At 33.1% G+C, this 26,573-nt stretch overlaps 1 protein-coding gene across 1 annotated transcript; it reads right to left on the bottom strand.

The window, feature by feature from the left end:
- Positions 1–3,050: 3,050 nt before the first annotated feature.
- LOC148616316 (hemocyte protein-glutamine gamma-glutamyltransferase-like) lies at positions 3,051–22,257 on the bottom strand. Its single transcript, XM_088583233.1, has 17 exons — positions 22,106–22,257; positions 21,344–21,373; positions 16,266–16,396; positions 15,478–15,690; positions 12,668–12,925; positions 12,146–12,264; positions 11,690–11,797; positions 10,991–11,165; positions 10,647–10,785; positions 10,049–10,152; positions 9,260–9,422; positions 8,775–8,890; positions 6,419–6,504; positions 5,734–5,932; positions 5,096–5,256; positions 4,336–4,472; positions 3,051–3,806 (listed from the first exon to the last, which is right to left on the bottom strand). The coding sequence occupies exons 2-17, from the start codon at positions 21,349–21,351 to the stop codon at positions 3,665–3,667; spliced, it is 2,259 nt and encodes a 752-aa protein (XP_088439359.1). The 5' UTR covers positions 21,352–21,373; positions 22,106–22,257; the 3' UTR covers positions 3,051–3,664.
- Positions 22,258–26,573: the final 4,316 nt, after the last annotated feature.

The raw sequence follows: 26,573 nt of genomic DNA, 5'->3' as shown, positions 1-26,573 counted from the left end.
TACTACCGACAACATTCGCATAAGAATTAAAACAAAAACCAATAACAAAGAGTACGGACTTAGAACGTCAAAAAGATCACCCCATCTGATGTTCCTCGGAAACAAGATGCCTGTGCCATGTCCGGTGCCACAAATATGTAAAAAAAAGTAAGAAAGGAAAAATAGATATTGATTTAGTATTGATCGAGATGAAACCGATAAGTTCATGGTAACATACTATGAAAAGTTGGAACATCTTCTGCAGAAACATTTCTCTCATTCATGTTTAAAAACAATTATCGAGATATCAGAAAATGAATTAATTCAGAGTGTTTGCGTTGACCTCCTACTAAACTGCGCTTAATTTGTTCGGTCAAAATAAAAATTATAATGGTGTTAAGTTTAAGAAAAAGAAAACAGCAACTTAGATACTTTAATATCAATATATTTTTTGTACTAAGTCTACTTGTTTGAACGTTTAGCATTTAAATTTGTAAATAAACTTGCATGCCCACTCAGGGCTCCCGTAGCTATGATGTATTGTGATTCATACTTTGATAGGATTGTCATCAACTAAACAAAATATCTTCTTAACTGAGGCATGTACAACCCTTACACATCCACACAAATTTCTTCAGGTAGAGCGAATGAACTTAATACGGTATTTTGATATATTGATCTTTGCCGGTCTCTTGGTTCCTTTTCAGAAATAAAACCACAAACCAGATGGTTTTACTATTTGTCGATAATGCAGCTTCAAACTACATAAGAAGCACAAAAAGTATATTTCATTGCAAGAATAAATATGCTCTTACAGAAAAAAAATGCGCAAGTAAATACCCTCCCCATTTTTATTCTAAGAAATTAGACGAATGGCTAGTTTAATAGTTTAGATTTTAAAACACTGCTTTCTAACGTTACTCATGCATCTTTCCTTATATTTTGTTAAAACTTATTATTACTATCCTACTAGAAATTTTCCAGCCATTTTAGATTTTCCAAGTTTTCTATATATAAAATAGGAGAATCCGAATCTTCTGCCGCCTATCGTTGATTTAAATTGTATCACAACTCTCTATGGCAAAGTTACAAAATGTAATATGCGCGTTAAAACTTGCATGTTAAAAATTTTAATATCGTAACTATCTAGAGTAGACAAAGTATCTTAATCACTCATTACATAAGGAGACTTTATATTGACCGTCTGCATCAATGAGACAGATTATAAAACTCTTTGCAATGAACATACTCTGTCAGTTATGATGGAAACATCAGACTTAAGTTTTCAACTAGTAGGTAGTGTCTTTTACTTCGTGTCTCTTTTAATACATTTTGTTTTGAACGTTTTTCACTCAAACAAGTGAGTCAATAGTGATCAGATCAACTTATTATAGATATTTTGTCAACTTTAAATAAAAATAACAACATGAAATGAAAACAAATTGACAAATGAAGATGACGCCGATCAGGCTTTAGAAGGAATAGAACTGTGATCATGAATACATGCCATGCGCTATAGATTGCGTCAGAGTTAACCGTCATTTGTTGTAAGCATTTGTTTCGATGCAAAAAGTTTCCTATATCTTTTGTTACTTTGAAGATGATATTGTACTTTCCGTAATTAACCTTGGGACAAACAGGTGAATGATGACTTATCCCCCTTTGAAGCATCATCGAACTTCTGTTTTATGCTTCTTTAAATGTGCATACTTTTATGCCAAATAACGAATTTTGCCAGTAATCAACTACAGAGATTCCTTATTTCAATCTATCAGTGAAGCAGGAAACAATGGTAGATCGACATTCACAGGAGAGACACTTTAAAACAGATAAAAACAAAGCGCACTATACAAGTATAAAGTACTTGGCTGATAGGGGAAGTCGGTACATTTATACTGTAACCAAATGTAAGCGATATTTTAGCAAGACAGTCTTTGATACTATACCGAATAATAAATGAAGTTTGGATAAATCACATATGTACTGAATCACACTCATAATCGTTGTTTATTCACATAAAAGTAAAATCAAAGACTTATGGCAGATGCCACAAATGATCATATCAATATACAAAACATAAGTCACATGATTATGAGCAGGTGTCAGACATAATTTTAGGTAGCATGATCGGAGAAAATTTGCGATTTTCGGATTTGCAAGGTATAAATTTATTACGTAAGGATTGTCTTGAATTATTGCTATTATCATCGTCATCTCCTTTATTTTATGCGCAGCCTCCACGGATATTTTTAGATAAAAAGAGGACACTAATATTACCAGTGCACCTGTCCAATGTTCTCAGTTTAGTGAAGTCTAGGTTGCTAATTGACTTTTTTATTTGTGCGTATGAGTTTAGTCACTTCCTTTTCTTGTATGTGTACCTACATATTTTCGCGGGCTTGTCTCATCAGTGGATGTTTTTTATTATAATTCGAATCCAGATTACCTTGAAATTCCATTCAAATACACACCTCGAGATATTACATGTGAAAAGTAAAGGACTGAAAGGCCAACCTTATGATCCGAACTTCTGTATCTAGATACAGACTCCGTACTTCTGTATCCAGATACAGACTCCGTATTTATAGGTCACATTTAGAAGTGTTTTCAGATGTTACGTGCAAAATGATATTTCTCTCACTGTACACTTTATACATTGATCTTCCACTAACCCGTTCTTTTATAAATTACAATTTTCAATCTTTGTTGCCTTTTATACCGCGCTGACCATGCTTAAGTTTCCTTCAATATAAATTTAAAATTATTGCATTTCTTGAATAGGATAGAAAAGAAGAGTTGTAGTTTGTGCATGGAGGTTCGTGTAGTGAAAATTGGTAAAGATGTACTTATCGGGAACTTTACCACAATAAGAGATCATGTATTTATCCTTATAATAGAAGTTGTTATATCACTGCTTAACGTCACTCATATTTTAAATCTCTGATTGTGAATTTTCTTTTCTCGAAATTAACATTATATCACCAAATTGGAACTTCGAAGACGGTTGACCATATATTCCAATAGGCAAAAAAAAAAAAAAAAAAAAATAGGTTAAGTAGGTATATAACACAGTAATTTCACTTTTATTACGAAAATGTTAAAATTACTAGTGTATAGCTATATCAAATAATTGTTAACATGTATGCTGTATACACTAACCAATTAAAATGTAAAATAAAATAACAGATGATTGTCAATATTAATATCTATCGGTTAACTGTCATTATGCGTATTTTTGGATTGTGCATTTGTTTCAGTATTCTATAAAATGCAATTCATTTCTCTCAGTTTGTGGATGTACTTCGAACATTTCTAAATTTAATTTGACAAAAGTTTTAAATGATCAATTATTTTAAACTTTAATTGTGAGTATCTTGATCTCGCAAGTCATATGGAATAAAATGGTTCTATACGACGGTACGAGGAACGTTGGATTCTAGGTCAGTATTTCAAATATTCCTTACACATACACACACGCGCGCGCACACACACACATACGAGTTTGCTTAAGCTCATTGACAAAATTAAGAATAGTTTGGTTTAATTTTTTTAACCATAGTATGTTTGAATTAAAAACAACGTTAAAGCAATGTGTGCATACTCATTAACCTACACATTTTCATTCCTTGAAGACAGAAATATATATATATCATATAAATTTTTAAGGCATTACTTATTTGCACATTTATGCAGTGATTGTTATTTCACATGAACCTTCCACTTCATTTAACTGTCTCGAGTTAAATGAAGCAATCAACTTCCTCTTGCCTGGTTTCACAGGGACAATCTCAACTGTAGTTGTAAATGTTTGGTTCGATTTCACAATTCTGGAATAAAAATGATATGATACTTGATGTGCAAAGTGTTTATATTGCTTAATTTTCATTCATGTATATTAATTTTCCATAAAATACCAGCCTCATTTTACACCCAGTTGAAAGTAAATTTCATTTTTATATAAACAGCATGAACTATTAAAAGATAAATCAAAACAATGACAAATTAATGACGAATTGTTTATTTGTCATTTATTTGATTTATCTTTTAATTGTTTTTTTTTCTTGTTGAAAAAGTCTGAGCAGAGTTATTGTTCTTTATTTCTAACCAAATGCTGCTGGTGGATCGAACTGCCTTGAGTAGTGTATGACTATAATAACGGCAATTTTTATGATTCTGATTACCAAACAACGTTGGATTTCCAAGAATTTTAAAAGGCCTGTTTGAGGCTGTTAGTACGAGATGAAACGAACGACTGCCACTTCGTTGAGCTCGATAGTTGTGCTCTAATTTAATCACCCGGTATAGTGAACATTGTAACTACCGTCCCGACTGATTGCCCTATGAATATTTGATTACCCCTCTCTGATCGATCTTGGTTCCTGCAGACCTGGTCCTTCTACAGTCAGACTACACCCAGTTAAAGCTATCTTTAAGGGATTAGTAAAGGAGATGTTGACTTTCAGCTTTTCGTCAACCTTTCCCTTTTCGGGTGCCTGAAATTGTGCATTGTGCATAAAACTAATATCATATTAAAGAAACTCAAGTTTGTGAATGAAAACAAACACAAAATACTTGATTTTTTGCAATAATGTTAAAAGTCATAAATAGATTTAATTTGAAAACCACGCAAAAATATATACAAATTTATTGGAGATTTGGACAAATAATCAGAAATATACAAATATACATGTAGTTCTCCCCTGCTGAGTGGAAAAAAAACTTGTGTAAGTGTAGAAAAAGTCATGAAAGGTAATGATATTGTATCGTACAAATACGATTTCTTATCAGACGCTGCGAGTTCATGTAGGATAATGTTGTTTTGATTCCAGCTAGAGCCTGCCCTGTGGTGTGAGGGTTTTTGGTCGTTCACTGAAGACCCATGCTTGGCTTAGAGTTGACATTTTTCATTCCGGTGGGGTTGTTGTCTCTTTGACATATCCACTAATATCCATTCTCGTTATAAGTTACAATAGCGTCAAGAATATACAAAATGACATCTGAAATAACTTCATTGGCAGACGAATTGCTACATCATGAAACAAATCTTGATACGTCCCTTTGTCGATTCGTTTATTTTGTTCTCCACAAGCACTGTAAATGAGCAAACAAATCATACCTTGATCAATAGATCTGGTTTGATGAGACGAAATGGGTCTTGGTCGACGTGAACTTGTTGTGTTTCTAAAACACGACACATACACGAAGCCTGCAAATGGCATTCTTCCACCAGCTTCTCGTAATAGTCATCAAAAGTTACTTTTAACTGAATGTTGTTTTCTGAAAATAATATTCTACAGTAAAGCAAGGAAGTCCCCGTTTAAGCAGTATAATCAACAAACTAACATTGTAATACCCGATATAAACATGGATACATAAGTAAAAACTAAAAGTAATTTGTAAAAAAACTTGAAAAACTGCTGTGAGCATCAGTGGCAGATTCAGAGGAGTTACTCCGATCGGCAAATATTTACGACCCCCCTTTATCTTTGATCGCCCCTGAGGATTAATCAGAACGTTAATGTAATTGTTGTGGTTTCATTTTAAGTGATTACATATTCACCTAAAAAGCAACGGCCTGCCCTAAAACCACTGGCTATCATGTACTCGGACAACATATTTTAAATTGATATTGACAGCATAATGCCGTATATAAATGGAACTTAAACAACAATAAGTGAAAATGAGTTGGTCATTAGTGTTTTTGTAGATCTGTAGATAAACTGCTTGATCAAATTCAAAAACATTAATTCTTACCATCTTTTGGTTGAATTGTTTGTTGTATCTTGAGTTTATCAACTCTGTGAGCGGGAATTCCAGTATAATACATACTGGTAATACAAAGACATCCTGTTACAGTTCTTTTTTCGATACTATTATTGGTTACTTTGAGTGTTACCACTAATTCATTGCCATATTCCAGTTTGTCGAGGTCTTTCAAATTGAACGTTACATCCTGATTTTAAAAAGAAATTCAAAGTGTCAAGTGTTCAGACCTAAGATTGGATTGATCAAAATTGTGCTGTTGTGTAATTGTCAAAAGAAGCAGGAATAAAATCTTCCTACTACAGCTCTTGAATGGTATAAATGTGCCTTTACATCATATACCACTCCACTTCCCATTCCCCAATTGCCCGATTCTCCATTATATTCCCCGTTCTCTGTAAGTTTGTTCTCTATTGTATCATTTTCAACTCTAATTTCATATACATTAAATTCTTCAACATACAAAAATCCGCATTTCCAACCCCTTTCATTTTATCATACAACTGGCAGTTTACTCCATATACAAGAAGTTTATTATATTTATTTAGAGCGCTGTTGATGCCTTAATTAATCAACTCGACGTCACAGAAATGTAATATTTTGTGATGTGCAATGTCATTTACAAGAATCATAGTCTTATAATTAGAACTAAGACAAAGTTATTTTAATCACATACATTTTCTTTACCCTCTTCTGCATAAATACCAGCTTTTGACGAGTATTGGTTTGCCTTGATCACTGCAGCTCTCTCTTCATCAGTTCCTTAAAATGTAACAAAAAAAAAAAAAAAAACATGTATCTCTATTTCTCTTTTCTTGATATCGGTTTTTGTTTTTAAACATAAAATAAAATATGAAAAAAGTAATCAGGGATAAAATAAAACAGGCGACAGATTTAATGTTTTAAAGTTTTGAAGTCTAAACGAGTAATCAAGGGAGCCAAGATTCTATCGGAAATCAAAAGTATGTAATCCTGGGACAATGACTATACTCGACGTCACATACAACACATTTTCGAATTGAAGCTCTACTTTTTAAACCGTCGGGACTTACCGCTAGAGTTGTCTGTCTTTTATTTAATCTGAAGATAGTTCGCATATATGCATGACGTGTTAGTACCAACGAGTCGCTTATTAGCTTAAAAATCATGCGTAACAAATCCTTACGGGAAAATCCCATACTAATATCCGCCATGTTGGTTTCTACGGGACGATTTGTTTCCGAACGAGGTTCGTAAGTTCCCGTCGAACTCCGGTGACAATCGTCAGCTTGATCAACTTGTCGGTGTTGTTTGTTGTTCGCGTAAAATAAATCCGGGATATCCGAAATAACGCCGAAATGCGTTCCGGGTTCTTCGGTTTTTGGATAAACCATTTAAACGTTAACAACATCTCCTAGCAACCCTATCACTGTAAACATGGCCGACTTTTTACGATGTAAATATTGGCACCGAGAATTAATTAAAATCTGACCGGAATTTAACGATTCAATGTTTAGGGAGAAGCCGTTTGGCTAAACGAATGAGCAAGTCATTTAAGACAATTTAAACGACGGTAGGTGTCGGTTAAGTCGTAGAAAATATTTTTATTCAAATTTTAAACAGTATCTTATTTATGTGACGCCGAGTATAGACATGGAAAACAGACAAACACAACAATGAACATAAAGTAACTAAAATATTACATACAAAATAACAAAAGTGAATGAGCAACTCGGACTCCACTAAAAACCCGGGAGCATGGACCAGGTGTACCGGTTGGGTAAGTGTCCTCTGCTCTTCTATAAACATCCGCCGAGTTACTCATAAAAAGTCGAGTCAGGAGTAGACGAAAGAGGATAGGAAACTATGAGACGTTTAACAAATCAGTTTTCATGGTGCGAATTGATACACAGTAACGGCTATCTAAGTTTAACTCAAGATATGAGACAGTGTCTGTAGTATCCTTTATCTCAAGTTCTCTGGGGTAGATGTGATGTATCAAATCCCCGAAAGCAGGATTGTTTAACGACAACACGTCATTTATATAAAGTAAACTGAGATGAAAGGACCTAGCGTAACGATGATCCTTCTTTTGGACCAGATCAGCTGTAAAGTCAGCTTCATAAGAGTGAAGAAACAGGTCAGCAAGTAGAGGAGCACAATTTGTTCCCATTCGAATGCCGACCGAGTGTTGAAAAAGACGTCCACCCACCACACTGGACAAATATGTTGTCGATAAAAAATTCCAGCAGTTTGAAAACATCTTTGTATTTGGAAGATGATTTTGAATAATTTTTACAAGGTATGAGGAACCTCTACCAAGAACTTTATATCTGTATCTAGGTGAACCATCTTTTTTTTTAAAGAAACAACGGTGTATAATGTTTTTGAGTCGGGATTTTAACGAGGTATTGGAATAGAAGTATACATGTTGAAAAAAGCATAGGCTGTAATGCTTATATATTCTGACAATAATCTTGAATTGAGCGTCTCCAAGAGATCAAATTGTTCTGGATCTACATTGAATTAATATCACTACGGAGTAAAAAGTGTTGTGGTAAGACTGAAGACCCTCTTTGACAGCTGTGAGTATAGAAGTTAAAAGTTTTGAAAGAGGTTTGGTGATACATTTGCAGATCCAGCTATGTAACGTTGTTTGAACGAATTCTTTTGGAGTTTAGGAATTCAATACATAGACGATAAATCACAATCAACGTCTTTGGTAGAGAGACCAAAAGAGGATAGCACAGATTTATGGTTTTCCACTTTCTCTTTTTTGGAGAGTGCAGTGGCAGTATAGGTCTTATCACTGCTATTATTTTGTACGTCTATCTCTGATAATAAACATTGGAGAAAATTGGATGTAAAAATGTGGAAAAAAGGCTTCCCCTTTCCTAATTTTATTTTAAATTTATATTTATTCAGACTATTAAGTTGTTTACACTACCCGAAGGGAGTTCATCAATGGAGATATTGATATATTGTAAAATAACTTTGAAATGCATTTACATGAAGATAAAATAATAGGTCATATGTTATAATGTTAAGACAACCTTCTTTATGTTTGTATTCTATGGTAATATCCTGTCTTTCTCGATCTGCACAACAGAATTCCCACTCTCCAAGTTGTTTTCCCACAGGTATCTTTGTACTGATGTGATGTCCAACGCTAAAGATATAAACGTAAAGGTTTGTATGTACATTGCTAAGATATCAATGTATTCAAGATTTAAAGCATACCTGACTGCATCAGTTTTAAAAACCACCAAGTCGAATTTTTTTTAAGTCATTAAAGTTCGAGTTCAAGTTATATCCTTCAATTAAGACCAAGAACAACCGAGTTCTGGTATAAAATGCCCTTGTAGTTGAAATGAGCTGGATAATTTCGTTCGTGAAGATACGCTACCTTTCGGTGGACTGATGATACATATAAGAGTTGTGGGAATGCCAACATTTCAAATGTTGTATTTTAATATATCATGTAGTATGTTTAATCACTTTCCGTAGAAAATGCTTAGCTAGCTGATAAATTTCTTACCTCAGCTTTTTTACTTTAAGTTTCTCAATCTCGCCATTATCGTCGACCCTCCAGTATATCCGGTCGGCATTTACTTCCGCAAATACGAATGGAGCATCGTATTGGTGATTTATTTCCCCTTGTTTAATAGCATGCAATGGGGCAGGACCACACTGATAGTAACCTGTGTATAATATCACACAAACCATTTGATATTAAACGATTTAGAAATACAATTTATTCAATTCGTGTTTCTTAAAAAAAAAACTGGAAAATATGATTTATAGTTGAGTTTTAACACCCTTTGTTTTGAGAGTACCATAATTTTTTTCGGTTACAAAGATATTTTTGGCTCTAACTCAAACATAACAATCGCATCACATACTCGAACTGACTTGCATTGCAACGTCAAAAAATATAATAATAAATGCGTTCAAAATATCAAAACATTTATGAATGATTGTTATATTTACGGTCTATGAAAAAATAACTTTAATCGTGTGGTGCATACTAAACAACCCGCGTAGCCAAGGCTATTTTTAAATTATAAGTAACTCGACAAATAGCCTTATTTCTTGCCGATCTAACTAGATGTAGGGCTTTGTCGCTGTATGTTGTTTGTCTGTAATTGTCTACTACAGCGGAGAACTTAAAAACTCATTGAAAATCATTGGTTAAGAATGTATTGTTAAGGAACTAAACTCAATAAACTATTGAATTTTAAAAGAAATAATAAAAATAGATTTTGTCACAATGATAAAAAAGGTATCTATTATTTAGCTAATGACACCGAAAATAAGAGATTTGTACCGTCGCTAGCTTCTTGTGGTGTACCATCAATAGCCTGCCATCCACCATAACCACTTGGCAAATCTGGTCGTGTCATCCAAGCGTCATTCCATACATGGAAATTCCTGTCAGTTATTATAATTTTGTTTTGGAGATTGCAAAATTGCAAGTTGTTTTAGTTTCAAATTTAAACCAGTTCAAGTCAGGGTTATGTATACTTTCGAACACCTAATTTACGTACAAGTAAAATCATCGAACATGCTTGTTTCTAGAAACATGTTTTTTTATAATCAATGTATGGATAAGTTTACACCCTAGAATAGAGAATATTGTGTATACAATAAAAATTAAGCAGACAAGATGAAAACCCTTTAACAACAGTTTCTTAAAAATGCATACAGAAATCGAAGTATAAATGAACAATCCAGACTCAACAAAAACTTGGAGTTGTTGGCCATGTGATCCGGTAGCTGAGCGGAAAATCACCTTGAAAAATATTCGAACTCGTCTCGTCGAATTAAATGATGCAAGAACTGATGTTAAAAGAACCTGTAAAACTTCCTTATAGATAGGTGCAGAAATTTGCGTCATTTTAAAACAACTGTATATAACTAATTACCAGACTGAGTCATGATTCAGTTCCTCCAATGGACTATCATCCATATCAAAATAGGTATCTATGGAAACTGAACCGTCACAATCGTGGGCAGATGCAAAGTTAGTTACACTCCTGGCCGGAATACCAAGTGTTCTGCAAACTTGAGAAAACAACAACGACGGTATCTAAGTTACTGCTTTACGAATAGAAAAAATGGATCTAATTAAGATAACTTGTTTTTCATCGTAGTTGAAGTCTTATCTTTCATTACTAGATTCAGGTTGTAGAGATGCTATAGCTGGTTATTTATGAAACTATTTTAATTGTACTTCATTCACATAACATTTTATGAGCAATGAACTTACGAGTAGTAACTAATCCTGAAAACACCCAACACTGACCGTAACATACGGGTGTCTTTGTCGCAAAATATTTTTGCAGGATGGCGACGCTACCTGACCAATGTGAAGGAGAAATACCGTCTTCATAATCACCCGACCAGTTTCCAACTAGTATACCGTCATCATCTTGACAGTTTGCCTGCATGTGAACAATGCCAATCAATGATACGACTAACTTGTTTAGAATGCACCTTTTTATTGCACAAAATCATACAAACGAAATCTCTCACTATTGTTAAACATATTAAATTTTGATTTCGGGGCTTTGTCGAGAACTTTCGAGATTATAGTATAAATATTTCTTTTTTTTTCTTTTGCAGTGAAAAGCGTTTATAAGTAGAAAAAAAACCACATTTACATAAGGACTGACAGTCTTCATGTGTGACTTAGTAAAAAAAATAAGCAATAATGAACCAAATTGTTGTTTATTGAATTTTACCAGTGATGTAATTCTGTTGTCTTGTTATACTTGTTTTTATCGGCTGCTATAATCATTGAAACATGGAATAGACATCTACACATGTGTTAGAATATTATATTATTCTAGAAACAGATTACTAATGTAATTAATAATCAATCTAAAGGTAAGTTGGGCATTTTCGAAATTTAAATAAGTCCATTTGCACCATAATTCATTATTTAATTGTTCTTCATATAACTTACCAACGCAGAAAGTTTTCTAGAAACGGAGATCGGATCGTTTCTCCTTGACCACGAGGAAAAGTGCTTGTCTAGTAAGTATATGGCACAGTCCAATATCGTGTCTTCAAACTAGAGATAAAAAAATCAATAGGAGAAAGACTTTAACACACTATCACAATAAAAGATATCTTTCTTAATTTCACGTTAACATTTGTGATGCATTCAATAGTCATCGGGATGAATGACGATTACAGTTTTTTTATATTCTGTTTGTGTATTGCATCATTAGTAAATGTGTACTTATTAGTAAATATAATTACCTTTTCAAATTTACGTAGATAGGCTATTTCATTTGAAAGAGTTAAAGGAATGCAATCTTTTTTTATGTAATAATTCATTTCGTTCTATTAGGCTGATTATTAGGAAATACATCTGTTTACATTATGCAATCACAGTTAAAACACAGAAAGGAATTACCTGGCCAAAGTTCCAATGTTTAGGAGATATCTGGTACTTGCTACCGCGGTAAATTTTACCATGATCATTCAAGACATATTCTTCCAACAATGTAGGATCAGGATGGAAAACTGTATCCTCTGTGAATAAAAATATCAAAAAAACGTTGTTTTTGAAGCGAACGAGAATGTTCACACCTCTTACCAAAATACGATGCCAACACAAACAAATATTATATTAATGACTTGAAATATGGAATGATCGACTAAAGGAATGTTCGAAAACTTTTAACATCTTCCTTAAATAAATTTCAAATTCTTGAATTCAGATATGATATTAGACCAATACCTTGATAGCGGTTGGTTAATGTCTACAATCTTGTTTGTGAAGATTTTGTAATGCATGCCGATCATACTGTACCACCGTGAAAGGGTATAAGCAATTACACATGTATGTTAACTTATTATCTTACCACTTTTTGAAACTTGAATTACCACAAAGTATACATAATTTAATATGATACATGTACTCAATTCTCCGTACCTTTACACCAAGCATTGAATAGAACGTAAATACGTTGTTTGTTTTCATACTCCAATATAACTTTATTCTGGTCTTTCATGATCTTTGTTTCTATAACCAAAGACCAGATCCCGACAATACAATCTGCTGGAGAAAGAACTCTAACTGAGAGTTTCTTATCTTCATTTTTCAGAAGCCAAGTATTCCATCCCCTCTTATCTTCTTTCTCCAACACTGTTGTTTTTACGAGAGTCCCCTTTGGAGGCGACGGGTTGCTTCCTGAAACAACACATCGTTCTCTGTGAGAATTATGTTGAAAAAAATATTTGAATGATCCGTTTATTTGGTTTAACCTTGGTTTAATCTGACATACAGACGTTAAACACGGGAATGTACTTCATTAGACAGCTGTGTCAGAAACAAATCACACATTTCTTCACGATTTTATCTTCTAATAGATAACAACAAAATACAACCGAATAGCAACAATGTTAAAAATACCTATTAGAGTTAAACGGATAATTAACATACGTACCTAACATTCTTCCTCAACGGAAGAATCTTAGAAGAGTCAGTGTTTTAAATTATGGTTATCTCCCTTACTTCAACTTTTGTTATACACTGTAACAGTTAATATTAAAACAAGGAATACTTTAGGTTTGAAAAAAGAAATTTAACAATTTGGTGTTTAGCTTTGTATAGTAAACATGCATTCTATGCGTATTTTGGTCCAGGGAAAGGATCTTCTTTTGTGTAAACTTCTGAACCCGCCATTTGTTTGGCTTATTCTTGATTATAAGCATGATATTTTGTTGGCCATAAAAATAATGGATTTATAGTTTATTATGGATTGACAGTTTATTTTCAAATGATTAAGTCTTGTCTTATTTGCCGAAATACATAGCTGACAAAACATATGTACATACAAGTTAGACTGATAAAAATGAAAACCATATTAATAACTGTTCATGTCATTACGAAATCTATATACTGATATGAGTTACACGTTACACAGGTTAAGAATATTCTTTGACATATGTATGTAAAAAGTTTTATTTTATTTGAATGCATACTTGTTGCTCAGTACTTATTATGTTATTATTCCCTATTTGTAGCTGTACGCCACATCCTCTCTTTTCGCAATACTGTATGTAAGATATTCTACATGTATTTTTTCACATTCTAACAGTATATACAGTTTGTATTTTGATTCGGATTATGCTTTTCTTTTTTTTACGAGGTCGTCCAATTTTGTCGGTATATTGAAGAGGATGTAGTTTTCAGCTGAATTTCGATAAATAATCTTTAATGATTTATTTTAATCGTATTTACATGTTTTATAAAGACGGGAAAATAACTATTGTTCTGGTAGCATTTTTCTATTTTTCTGGTTAAAAGTATCTCTGTTTGAAAATAAAATATCATCAATATGCTGAATACGAAAATCGGTTTGAATTTACAGAATATAATTAGTAATACGAACACTTGTCTTTAAGACTATATTCACGTGCACAATTCTTATTGTTGAAACACAGGGGCTTGCGCCCACTATCAAATGTGCGGCCCCACTACATGTAGTATATAACCTATACAAGGGTGATTTCAAATTTGGGGCGCCTCGCTTCAATTCCATTTTGTTCGAGTAAAATCTAATATATCAATAATAACCGCTGATCAATCAATTAACAAATGATGATTTTAAACACAAGTATCGCCAACAAATACTTCTAATTAAATCGACAGAAAAATTTGAAGATTCTAACTCAAATTTTTACAATTGCTTTGAATAAAAGTGAAATTACTGTGACCTTGACATCGGCAGACGGGCATTAAACAGTGCGGGGAAATTCGTGTTCCCAGTGTTATCGCAAATAAGGACTTCTCTGTCTAAGATCAGGGGAAATGGGAATAAACTGTGACACATTAAGAAAAAAACACAGGGAATTTATATCTCATAACCTCCAAAGTTTGCCTTTGTAAGATATTTATAGCCTAATTTAGTTAATTGCACCAAGTAGCAAAGTGTTCTATAAACAGGCAAAAAACTAACTAAAAGCTACTTCATGAATAGATGTATTGAAAAGTTTAAGTTTAAAAGGACCAAGTTGACAGTAATGATGTACTACCCATTGCCTGATTCTTACACAGAATGGTACTGAATCATGTATCTAGCGATGTCAAGGTCGCAGTAGTTTCACTTTTGGTCCAATCAGATTCATCATTTGCCAAGTGTTTGCTGAGCAGTAAATTGCGATATATTCGATTTTATTTTAAAAATAATGAGTTAAAGAGAGGCACCCCAAATCTGGGATCATCCTAGTATAGGTTATATACAAGTTGGGCTGCATATTTGATAGTAGGAGCAAGCCCTAGTGGGGCTGCAGATTTGATCGTGGTAGAAGGCCCCTTTGGTTGACGAAAACTGTACATGTACGCTCAGTGATATTTTAATCTCAACTTTAATCCCTACTATACATTCGCTCTAGTCTTTTTTTTCTGGGAAAATCAAATTCATTCAAGATTTCATCCCTTCTTACCATTCACCAAAGTTTGAACCATACCATTGCGTGCAAATCATTCGTGTGTTTTGCATTGTACTCGGAATTTACGCAATCTGCAAGCTAACTTATTTGAGGAAACTAACGAAAGGGGAACAAATCGAATGTGAATTTTGAACTTGTTGTATCAATAAGGCTCGTATCCTGATCTAGAACTTGTCTATTTCAGGGCATTTCTGTGAAACGAAAGAAAACTGGAATGTCTTTTTATTACTTTACACATTATGTCCGTTAAGTTACCCGATTATCTCTATAACTACGGAAAATACATACCGATAAGGAATGAGATTTTTAAGTAGTCTGCCTTTAAGTCGAACTTTCTGTTAAATTCTAAAGATACATCAAATGGTTGACCTCGTCTGACTATAAGGTCTTTCCTTTCCTTGCTGATGCTGTACTCATCTGTACGATGATCTTTGGTATTTGTATCTATATTTAAGTTCACACATTTAACCTTCAAATCAAAATCTTCCGATGAAACTGCATCTAAAATAAAAAATAGTATGTTATATCCAGATCTTCGTGAAATAATGGCTTTCGATGCAGTCAAGTATTGTACTAAGGACATTATTCATTTGGAAAAAGCAAAGAATAGAGTTCTTGCAAAAAGAGAAAAAGTCCGGACCGAAAAGAAATGAGAAGTTGATGTCAATCAAAACGAAATGAGGTACACAAGAAACCTGAGTTAGTGCAAAATATGAAGAATACGAAAAGCAGCACTGACGTTCAGATCAATGTTAATCCAAAAGAACAAAAAGGCAATGACCTTAAAATAACATAAAGAAGTAAAGATCATTCAATGCGTTAAGGCTGATGCAACAAAAAAAAAACCCAAAAAAAACCAAAAAACAAAAAAACAAAAAAAACTCCAAAAAACAAGCAAAAACAAACCAACTGAAACAGCAACAACCTAAAGAAAATAAAACTGAATCATGCAAAACAAAAAAGAATGAAAAAAACAATGATCTAAGGAAAATGAAAAAAAGTCATGCAAAAAAAGAGAGCTCCGACCTCAAAAGAGGAAAAGTAAATGCAAAAATGTTGACTGTAAGAGCACTGACCTTCTTCAATGAGAGGTTTTCGCCCAATCGGTGTCCTACTCCTATTGACTTCAGAACTAATCCGGTTCCCAGAACGAGCTGCTTCATCTCTGAATCTACTGAACCTGATGGTACGACTGGTTCTTCGTCCACTAAAAATAGGATAATATATTGGTCTCATGCTGAGTTAAATTTCAAGCGTATTTAAATAAGTGATGGTATAGAATAAAGCACAAGGAGTGCCAACTTATATCAAGAATTTTCATACGAAGGCCGATTAACGTCAGTTTTATAATTTTAACGGCTTTACTATGCCTAAACTTACAATGCCTAATTTTAGTCTTTTTAACTTGTAAAAACGAATTATATTTCTGATATAACGAGTTATCAAGTACCGGACAAACCGAAATAACATTTTACTAGACAAGAAAGACAACTCTTACTCCTAAGATGAAACACTGATTAAATAAATAACATATCGGACCGATTTTGAGTATCACGATCATTTTCTGCCTACGTTTGACATCATCTTTAATTAACTAACATTTATTCTTGAACATTCGCATCATCTTTAGCACAAGAATGAAACTTAAATTACACTTATGTTCGGCTAATAAATCAACGTTCCTGTTCTCATTGATTATACATGCTAATGTTTATTAATATAACAAGAACTTCGTGTAGAACTTGTGTGACTCCAAAATATTTACGTGCCATAAGTAAGCAGAATAGAGACAGCCAATGCTCATTCTGATCTTATTCTTCAAAATGATTGGAAATTACTATTATTTAATATTAACTATATGTGCTACGCACAAAGCACATCACACGGGCGTTACAACTGCACATAAGTATTTTGTTGCATAGATGTACATCAAATAGATTCCTTTAATTTGAATTCACAATATTGCTCAGTTTAAGTCCTTGTACATGGTGGTATTCTGCATGCAAAAAGAAGAACATGTATACTAAGCAATCGTTTAGTACTCCAAGTTTTAACTGCATGCATTTATATATTGTATCACTTTTCTTTTAGACATTTGAAGCTCTTTAATCCCTCTTTTCAGTTGTAAGAAACTGCTAGGTGAACGGGCTTTAATGTACACTTTCTATCGGTAAACAACACCTAACAAGAACTGATAAAACCATATGACCGTTGTTATTTTTTAATACAAGTCTTGCAGGACCAAACAACGAAGAGGCCGTAAACAAACTCATCTTTTATGCATGCATAAGTGCTGTTTGCTCTTTCAACGTTGAAAACAATAAACATTAAACTTCTACCTATACTCAGTTCCAATACTTCATTTAAGTTCTTTATACGAAGACCTTTAACATAATGACCACATTTTCTGGCTGGTTGTTTGATCTGAGTCTTTAGTTAAGTCAAATAGTAACCACTACTTTTCTTACTCACAAGAATGTTTGTTTTTAATCAGGTAGATCGTTTATCGTCACTGCAAGAATAACATGCAGAACCTTACACTATCTAAGATATTTAAATTAAATAGTAACTACCGGCACAAGACGCAAAAGTATACATTTATTAGCGGTACATATAAACACGTTAGATAGTAATCTCGGAACCAATAACATATTATTTATGGTCGTTATTTCCACTTAAGTGGGTTTAATTGTTGCTTCGAAAATAAGAATTTAACTATGCATGGGTCTGACTAAAAACAAAGCAGGGGCCGATTCATCATATCTAAATACAATATAAAAAAACTGGTTAACACTTTTGTGACGTCCAAAAAGCAACACTTCCTGCGTTCTTTTCATTCAATTTGCTATTTGATGGGCTAAAGTGCTAAAATTTTGGGGGAGAATTTTTCTCTTACTTTGCTATAGTATAACATTACCAAACTTTAAGTGAAATATCTCCAGTGAACATCTTTTATTTGCACTCTTATCATCGGAAGCAATTTCTATGAAGCCTAATGAAATATTTCAAATTAAAAGGGTTTTGGTATTAAGATATACGTGTATCACTTTTCATAGGCTTTTGACTGTTGCTTTAGGCAGAGCTGTACGTTACACCCCCAGAAAGTAAAAACAATTACACCGCCAGATGCTTACTATTGTTATACACAAATAAGTTATACAATTGTTTTCATATATCCAATCAATTAGTGATTACATCATGCATACATATGTGTATGCGATAGAAAGTGCTTTTTGATTAAGTTTGATGTATTTTCATTTTTTAGCAGACAACATAACTATTTCTCCTTTTTGCATGATAATGAATTTGATAAACTCATGGGAAGCACAGAATCATTAACTTAATGTAAATGGAATGATCCACATTTCTGTAAAAGTGTCAACAAAATAGTGTACCCATTTCCAACTTGGTGTACAATGATATTTTAGTCACTCTCAATTAAGTCTGTATTTAAGCTGATTCCTATTAAAACCTTTATATAACCTTTCTTCCAGTGACAGAAATAATGTCTTATTTGATGCATCAAGGGGAATATTTGATTATTGGAATAATTATCATTAATAATAGATGCAGTTGTTATTACGAGAAAGTAGATTGATAATTTTTTGTTGTACTCATTTTGGTCATTTTTATTTGTCATGGTTGTAGCACCAGTTACAATGTTATCATTTTTAGGGGAGTCCGAGCTGCTCATTTACTTTTGTTATTTTGTATGTATGATTTTAGTTACTTTATGTTCTTTTTTGTGTATGTCTGTTTTCCATGTCTGGTCTTTGTCCCTGGATTACATTCTTTTGAATACCGCTATAGCCTTGATTCCCTTGGTGCACATGGTACGTTGCAAATCATTTTCATTTATCTGGGAGTATGAAAATGCAGAAATTTGGGGTAAAAGTTCAATTTTGTTCAGATAATACAGATTTTTACCATACAATTTTATTGCTTTGAATATGAAAATAAATACTATTTGGAACATTGTTAACATATTTTCCTTATTAAAGGAGAATAAAAATACTAAAATTTCATACAGTTTTGGTAGAAAATACTTTATCTATTTCGAAATACTTAAGCTGTTTAACTAATGCGATACCATCTTAGTTGTCTAAGAAAGAAAAACAATATATTGTTGATAAGAAAAATGTCCATTTTTTTCATACATGGAACATTGCGAAAACATTTCCACCTGTATGTGAGTATGAAAATATTGAAAAATGAAAGTTGGGGTAAAATATATCCAGTTTTTAGATAACAAAGTGTTTTTTGGCGAGTGTAATTCCTTTTAATTGCCCTGAATATGAAAAGAAAGTAAATGTAATATAAAAAATGCCAATATACATATTTAAATATTGGGATCATATATTCATTGTTCCAGCAGACTAAAAATACCAACATTTCATAAAATATTGGTAAAAAAAGTTCTACTTCGTAGTAATATAACTATTTTATCTAATACGAACTTTAAAAATATTGAAATTTAAAAAAAATGGGGTAATATATACTCATATTTTAGATAATAGAGTATTTTTGACTTATGCGATACCATGTAAATACTCTGAATATGAATAAAAAGTCCACATTTGTTGTATATTGATCATTTGTAACACATTATCCTTGTTCAAGAAGAATAAAAATACCCAAAATTCATAAAGTATTGGTATAAAAAATCTCTATTTTGAAATACATTTGCTATTTAACAAATGAGATACTATCTAATTGCTCTGAATCTGAAAAGAAAGTAGTTTTTTATGTGAAAAATGTCCAGATATGTTACATATGGAGCATTGGGAACACATTTTCCTTGTTCCAGCAGAATCTAAATACCAGAATTTCCAAAAGTATTGGTACAAAATACTCTATTTTGAAATAATTTAGCTATTTCATCTAATGCTACACCCCCTTATTTGTCTAAAAAATGAAAATATTGCAATTACATCAAGAAAATGGAGCTGGATTGAACACACGTTGAGAAAAGAAGTACAAATGTAACACGCCACACCCTAGAGTGGAACCCACAAGACCACAGAAAAAGTGGTAGACCAAAAAAACACATGGATGCGATATTTGAATACGGAAGCCAAGAAGATTGGAAAGACCTGGGAAGAAATTAAAGTACTGGCAAAAGATAGGAGATGAAAAGCAACTGTGGTCGCCATATGTCCCCCGTGGGATGAAGCGGGTTAAGTCAAGTCATCATATGTACTAATAATACACGAATGTTTCAAACCAATTATTTCCTACATGTGTTGATTCATGACAACATATTTTCATTGTAAAAGGAACACTGCTTTTGACATAGAAAACAAAAAATTACAGCGGTATTCCGTAAAATTGATTTAACATAATATCTATTTTTATCATTCAATCAAAATGTAGAACCGTTGCACGAAGGACGAAGCACAAAGTGCGCACACGAAAGGCACACGCACACATACGTATCCAACGCTGCACGTTACACGATCCCACGAAACATGCCCTCGAAGCACACGATACACGCACACAAAGCACACGAAGCACGCTAAAATTGGAGTGTTACACGTTTCAGGAAGTGTAACAGTAAAATGAGTAAAAGCATTTTGAAATTTCAGATTTGAACAAATTAGTATGTTTGCTGCACCATATTCTTAAAGGCTTTACAACTTGTGAAGTTGATACATTGAAAGATTGTCTTTACAGGAGCTTAGAAAACATTACTTCAGTCAATGTTTATATTTAAGCCAATTTAAATCATTTTGACTTGCGGGCAGATCAAGTTAAACTTTTTGTGTCGGTTTTATTATTCAGGTCACAAAAGAATCGCAATGGATACATTTCTTACACTGCCACATAGCTTTAAAAAGTCAATAACTACTCTTTAAAGAATAAGTCATAAGACCAACTTTAAACCGTCACAAGGTCAAGGGTCGTCAATGATTTATCAAGAGTTATTCGTGTAGTTCTACAATACACTGTTTACTGTATGTACAGTGTAATTTCACCACACCGGAAGAAGGACGGACGAAATGAAGAGGATAAATGTGAATACATATATTAAATTATGGACATTGAATGTACACACTTTCTTTGAGAAAAAAAGTGACCAGTTCAATTGGAAGTACTCGTTATATCAAATATAGTGCTATTAAAGTAAAAACAAATATTGACAAGGAATATTTACCTGTCCATAGTACTATCTTTACTTGGTGTGCTTTAAAATAAACAAAACAGTCTATGTTTACGAAATACACTAAAGAAAATCATTATCCAATTACAGTCATTTACTACCGTAAGGATTTTGTCATTTTTTGTGTCACAACATATCCTTTCACCACAATGAACTTGTATTGTACGCATTAAAATAATATAACACTTATATTCGCATATCCGTTCAGTTTAATCTTAAACTATGTTAATTAACGTTTAAGGAACCGTTTTGTTTTAATATATTTTTTTATCTTTATATTATAAAAATATTTTCACAATTAAAAAAAATACAATGTTGAAATATTGTGTTTATTAACTTATTCCCCAATATTCTCCCTAAAACCACACCTTAATCTAGTTATAATGTTCATAAACTTAGCCTGTAATTATTAAATAGTAGCATGATGCATTGTTAATTGATGCTGATTTTTATCAAACGAACACGTGGCAACTTTAAAGCCATGATAATTTTAATGTACGAGACAAAATTAGATTTATTGTGCCCATAGTGAATGATAGGATTGCCTTCTGTATACCAAAGCCCTAATGCCATGGAGTCCGTATGGAATGGTACAATTTTACTTTCAAAATCCACTACTATATTCCAACTCTTTATCTTGAAAACAAATAAAAACACATGCCAAATAAAACGCAGTTTAAATCACAGCAAGGTTAAAATTATGAATAACTCAGCAACATATTGTAATGGTCGTATCACATAGCTATCAACACTTACTGTACATAGATTATTTCCTATGGTCAGACGGATATCAACGTACAATACATGAACTTGAAGTGTTGCTTTAAATCTTAGACCTAATAGTTTTAAATTATTGTCCACGCATGACAAGGATTGAAACTTTACAAAATACGTTTAAATGTTCCTTTCTTAATTCTTTTTAACATAATATTTTCCACGACAGATAATAAAATATACAATAGAATATCGAATAAAATTTGTAAATACCCATTGCATATTTTATTTTCAAGTTCAAGGCTGTTATATATCGACGTGAATTTGTTACTTTTTAAAACCACCCTGTTTTTCGACAAAGGAAGGGAATGTCCTGTTTACGGTCGTAAAAACCGTTAAAAACCAGTAGCTGATATTAGTATCAATTTCTTTAAATAGAATAGATCCACTTAATGGAAGATTTTCAAGATTGTTAATTAAAAATACCTCCACAAAAAAAAAAAAAAAAAAAAAAAAACATAAACTAAACAAAACAAAAACAGTAGAAGTATCTTTATTGTTACACAAAAGCGTTAATAACTGATAGATATTCGTTTAGATTATGTGTAGGCGTGGATATGATTTTATGCACGGGGTTGTATCACCCCACGTACTGGTATCTGTTGTATTGTTGAATGATTTGTATGCCATTTTGGGTCCTTTAGTTAGGCAATGTATCACCCCACGTAATAGTATCCGTTGTATTGTTGAATGACTTGTATGCCATTTTGGACCCTTTGGTTAGGTAAAATAAAATTGTAATACTATCCTGACCATTGTTTACATATCGGAAAAGATACCGTTCACAGTGAGATGATTCAAATACGGCAAAATTCCAAGCCATGACCTTAACGTGAACTTACAAAACAGAGACAATCTACATACACAATGTAGCGAACCGAATAAAAAGGTTTAGTTTTTGTGTGATGTTTTGTTTCCCTTATCTTCAGTTTTTAATGTGTAATCGTTACACATAAAAAATAAAATAAGTGAAGCAAGACGCGAAAAAAAAAACCGAAAACAAACAAACAAAAAACAACAAACAAAAAACAAACAAACAAAAACAAGACAAGACAAAACAAAACCAGACAAAACAAAACAAAACAAAACAAAACAAAACAAATCAAAACAAGATATTTCCCCATTGAATGAGTGAACACAGTTTATCGTTTGGAAATCATTGCATGGCATTACCCCCCACCTCAAATATACTGACTATCAGCAGCTAAAAAAGGGCAAAAAATACTTTTTAATAAGTTATTGGTGGACTGTAATGAATTCGGATTTAAATATAATCAAGAAACAAACTACTGGTGTTTTAATTGCTTATTTTAGCCAGTTTGGCCAGAGAGAATTTTATGCTGCCTGTTACAAAGACAAGCCTATTGCGTTAGTTTCCAACTTTTTAAATCTGTGTATAACCATTTGGTGTAGAATATTAAGTTGAGTTTATTAGTTCGGTAATGGTATTATTAAAGTTCATCTACATAAGTTGTAAATCGTCGTAAAATCAAGTTTTATAGTCCTACATATTAAACAAATGCATACTTGGCGAAAACGTGGCATGTGCCAGTTTGTTAAATTGTAGCACAGTCTGGGATTCCTAGAACAACTTGAGGGATATACTAGCAATGCATTGCATATCTATGTATGTGTATTGTTATAAAACCTTTTGTTAGGTATAAATTCGTCTTCACTGTTTGTCCATTTTTCAATTGCATGTCAGGCTTAGTTGCTATTTTCGTTTTATTCCAATTAACATCATACTTCTGACTATTACTTTGTCATTGTGTTAAGAGTATAACCTGATCAGTCGATTTTTTTCTCTGACTTTTTTGTTTACATCACCAGCCATTTCGTCGTCCACTTCCATTTTTGTACCTTGGCCATTTGCGCAGAAATTAGGAGTCATGTTACTATGTTTGGGGTACCACAAGCATATCATGGAGTGACAGGAAGCAAAATATTTCATCTGCAGTTGGAAATACCCCAAGACCATAGATGTAAATTAGGATATCCAAAACCTTTCATGTCGACCTGGTAGAAATAGGCTATAGTACCTGGTATTACTCCCCGACACAGTGACATACCTTTGCGTTTACTGCCATTACGTCACTTATAACTTATTTCAAAATAATGATTACTATGATCCCTATCGCTTCTAACACTCATGCTGGGATTTGATATTTATTAAATATACTATATATCCTGTCTCTGATGAATAAATACTTAGCAGTCACCTATGACTTAGTTTCTTTGTGAGTGTTACACTCAAACAAATATTGTGTTGCCTCTAATAGTCACGCTACCAATTACAAATGGTAAGGAACACTGCCAAGTTTCATTTTAGTTATGATAAAGTTACCATTTAGCCCTGTCTAACCCAAGGGGGGGATTACTCTGGTATATTTTGATGGGGTGTGCAATTTGTTTAAAATGAAAGCAGTACCCATATTTATGTGAGCGTAAATCTGGATTAACATGCATCTATATCTGAAATCATTCAATACCCAAATCTATGTTCAAAGTCATAATCGAGACATAAATTTATGCAAACAGTTACATCAACAAATAGACTAGCAGTACACAGGATGTCAGTACTAAAATTATGTATTGAATAACCTGTAAGTATCGATCGCTGTGCATCTGAACCAATATCAACAAACGAAATTACGAATGTTTTCTTTGGAATCAAGCGACGTAAGCGAACCGCTAGTTTTCATATCGGGATCATTGATAATAAATCCACAAAGTCTGGGATTGTAAATTTCATGGAAAGCAGGGGAGTCAAAGTTACACACATTGCAATTTTCAGCTCTAGGAATGGCAAATTGGCAACCAAAGTGAATGTTGATTGCAACAATACAGACTTACTCGAAAAGTCCGACGTTTTGGCCTACCAACGTTCGGTGTAGAAAGTGGATGAGTAACCGCTTGTAGTAACAGAGATGGTCCCAATACAAAAATAACAATGGTCAATATAGATATGCAGCATAAATTTTTGAGAACTGATTCCAAAGCCGTACCATTCTATAATATCCTGATTAGGTATTGCATACGTACTGTATTAATCATCTTAATGACTGTCAATACGACACTTCTCCAGTGTTGCCTATTGTATGTAAAAAAGCCGAGTAATTCCACAGCTTTTTGCGGCGAAAAAACTCTCTCATTCCAATCAATGAAACGGATATTTGTACCGGAATTTCTTACACACTGCAAGCAATTATTGACTATATAGTAGTACCTGAAATATCTAAGGAATGTATTTCATCGTGTAAAGTATTTAGTACTGTGAATACGGAATTACTATCGGATCACCTACCAATTTACTGTACATTACAAGTACCAGTCGAACGATACAGTGATGTCCAGCGACCAACGGCATTCGCCTGACATAAAGCAACTGTAGAGATCTTATTAACTGTCAGGTGTTAGTCGATATCGGGATGAGTTCTTCAATGGAAAAACTTGATTGGACCGATCCTGTACATTCCGTTGAACATTTTAATACTGCTACAACTTATATTTTAGTAAAAGCATCGTCTGATACCATACATGTAAAACGTTTTGATTCGAAATTAAAACCTTACTGGACCACTGAAATTAGACAAACCCACAAAACAGCACATGGAATAAGCTATGTTTGGATTGATGAAAGAAGGCCAAATGGAACACATTTTGAATCCTACAGTAATTACAAAGGAGATAAACGTATTTTCCGAAATACCCAAAAATGAAGCGTACCAACAGTATCAAAATGAGAATTATCGTGAGATATATGAAGCCGCAGAATGTGATATACGTTTCTTTTGGACCTTGTGGAATGGACAGAAAACAAAGAAGAAAACTGGATGTAAGGAAATACGGACTGACAATCAAACGTTCAGAAACCCAATAGACATTGCAAATAGCTTCGCAAATGTCTATGGTGAAGTATCTCATTCCGATGAGGGCCGTTTTTCTGGATCTTTCGGCACAGTAACTGACGATGTAGGCAATCTTATCCTGAATAGTGAGTTTACGTTTGAAGAAATTGACCCCGCAATAAAATACCTCTCATTACAAAAGTCGCCCGGTGTTGATAGAATCCAAAATAAATACGCAGGAAGACAATTCATATTAAACTTAACACATTCATCTAACTGTATACGATCTATCGGGTATATTCCAGCAGTGTGAAAGAAAGGACTAATAGCACCAGTATATAAAGGAGGTTCGAAGCCAAGTTCATACAGACCAATAACTCACTTGTGTTCATTGTATAAACTTTTCGAAAAGTTTATTTCCTTTAGTATCGAGAAGTGGATTAATACATGTTCAGTCAAGTTTCGAATGATCAACAAGGGTTCATAAAATCATTAAACTGTTTCTACATATTTCACCATGTCAGAATCGGCTCGGAGTGCCATTGAACTCAACAGTACGGTATTTTTTGTGCATTTCTTGACATTGACATTGCATTTGGCAC

This window comes from Perna viridis, chromosome 5 (assembly GCF_037379345.1).
Source record: "Perna viridis isolate PV_CMFRI_1.1 ecotype Kerala chromosome 5, ASM3737934v1, whole genome shotgun sequence".
Classification (NCBI taxonomy): domain Eukaryota; kingdom Metazoa; phylum Mollusca; class Bivalvia; order Mytilida; family Mytilidae; genus Perna; species Perna viridis.
The sequence above is the reverse complement of the archived record's forward strand: the minus strand, read 5'-3'. Positions and strand labels throughout refer to the sequence as shown.

Excerpts from the sequence above, each read along its gene's own strand:
- LOC148616316 (XM_088583233.1), bottom strand. Across the intron at positions 10,153-10,646 it reads CTGAATCATGACTCAGTCTG|GAATTTCCATGTATGGAATG; the intron begins GTAATTAGTTAT and ends AATAACTGACAG. Across the intron at positions 6,505-8,774 it reads AGAATACAAACATAAAGAAG|GAACTGATGAAGAGAGAGCT; the intron begins GTTGTCTTAACA and ends TTACATTTTAAG.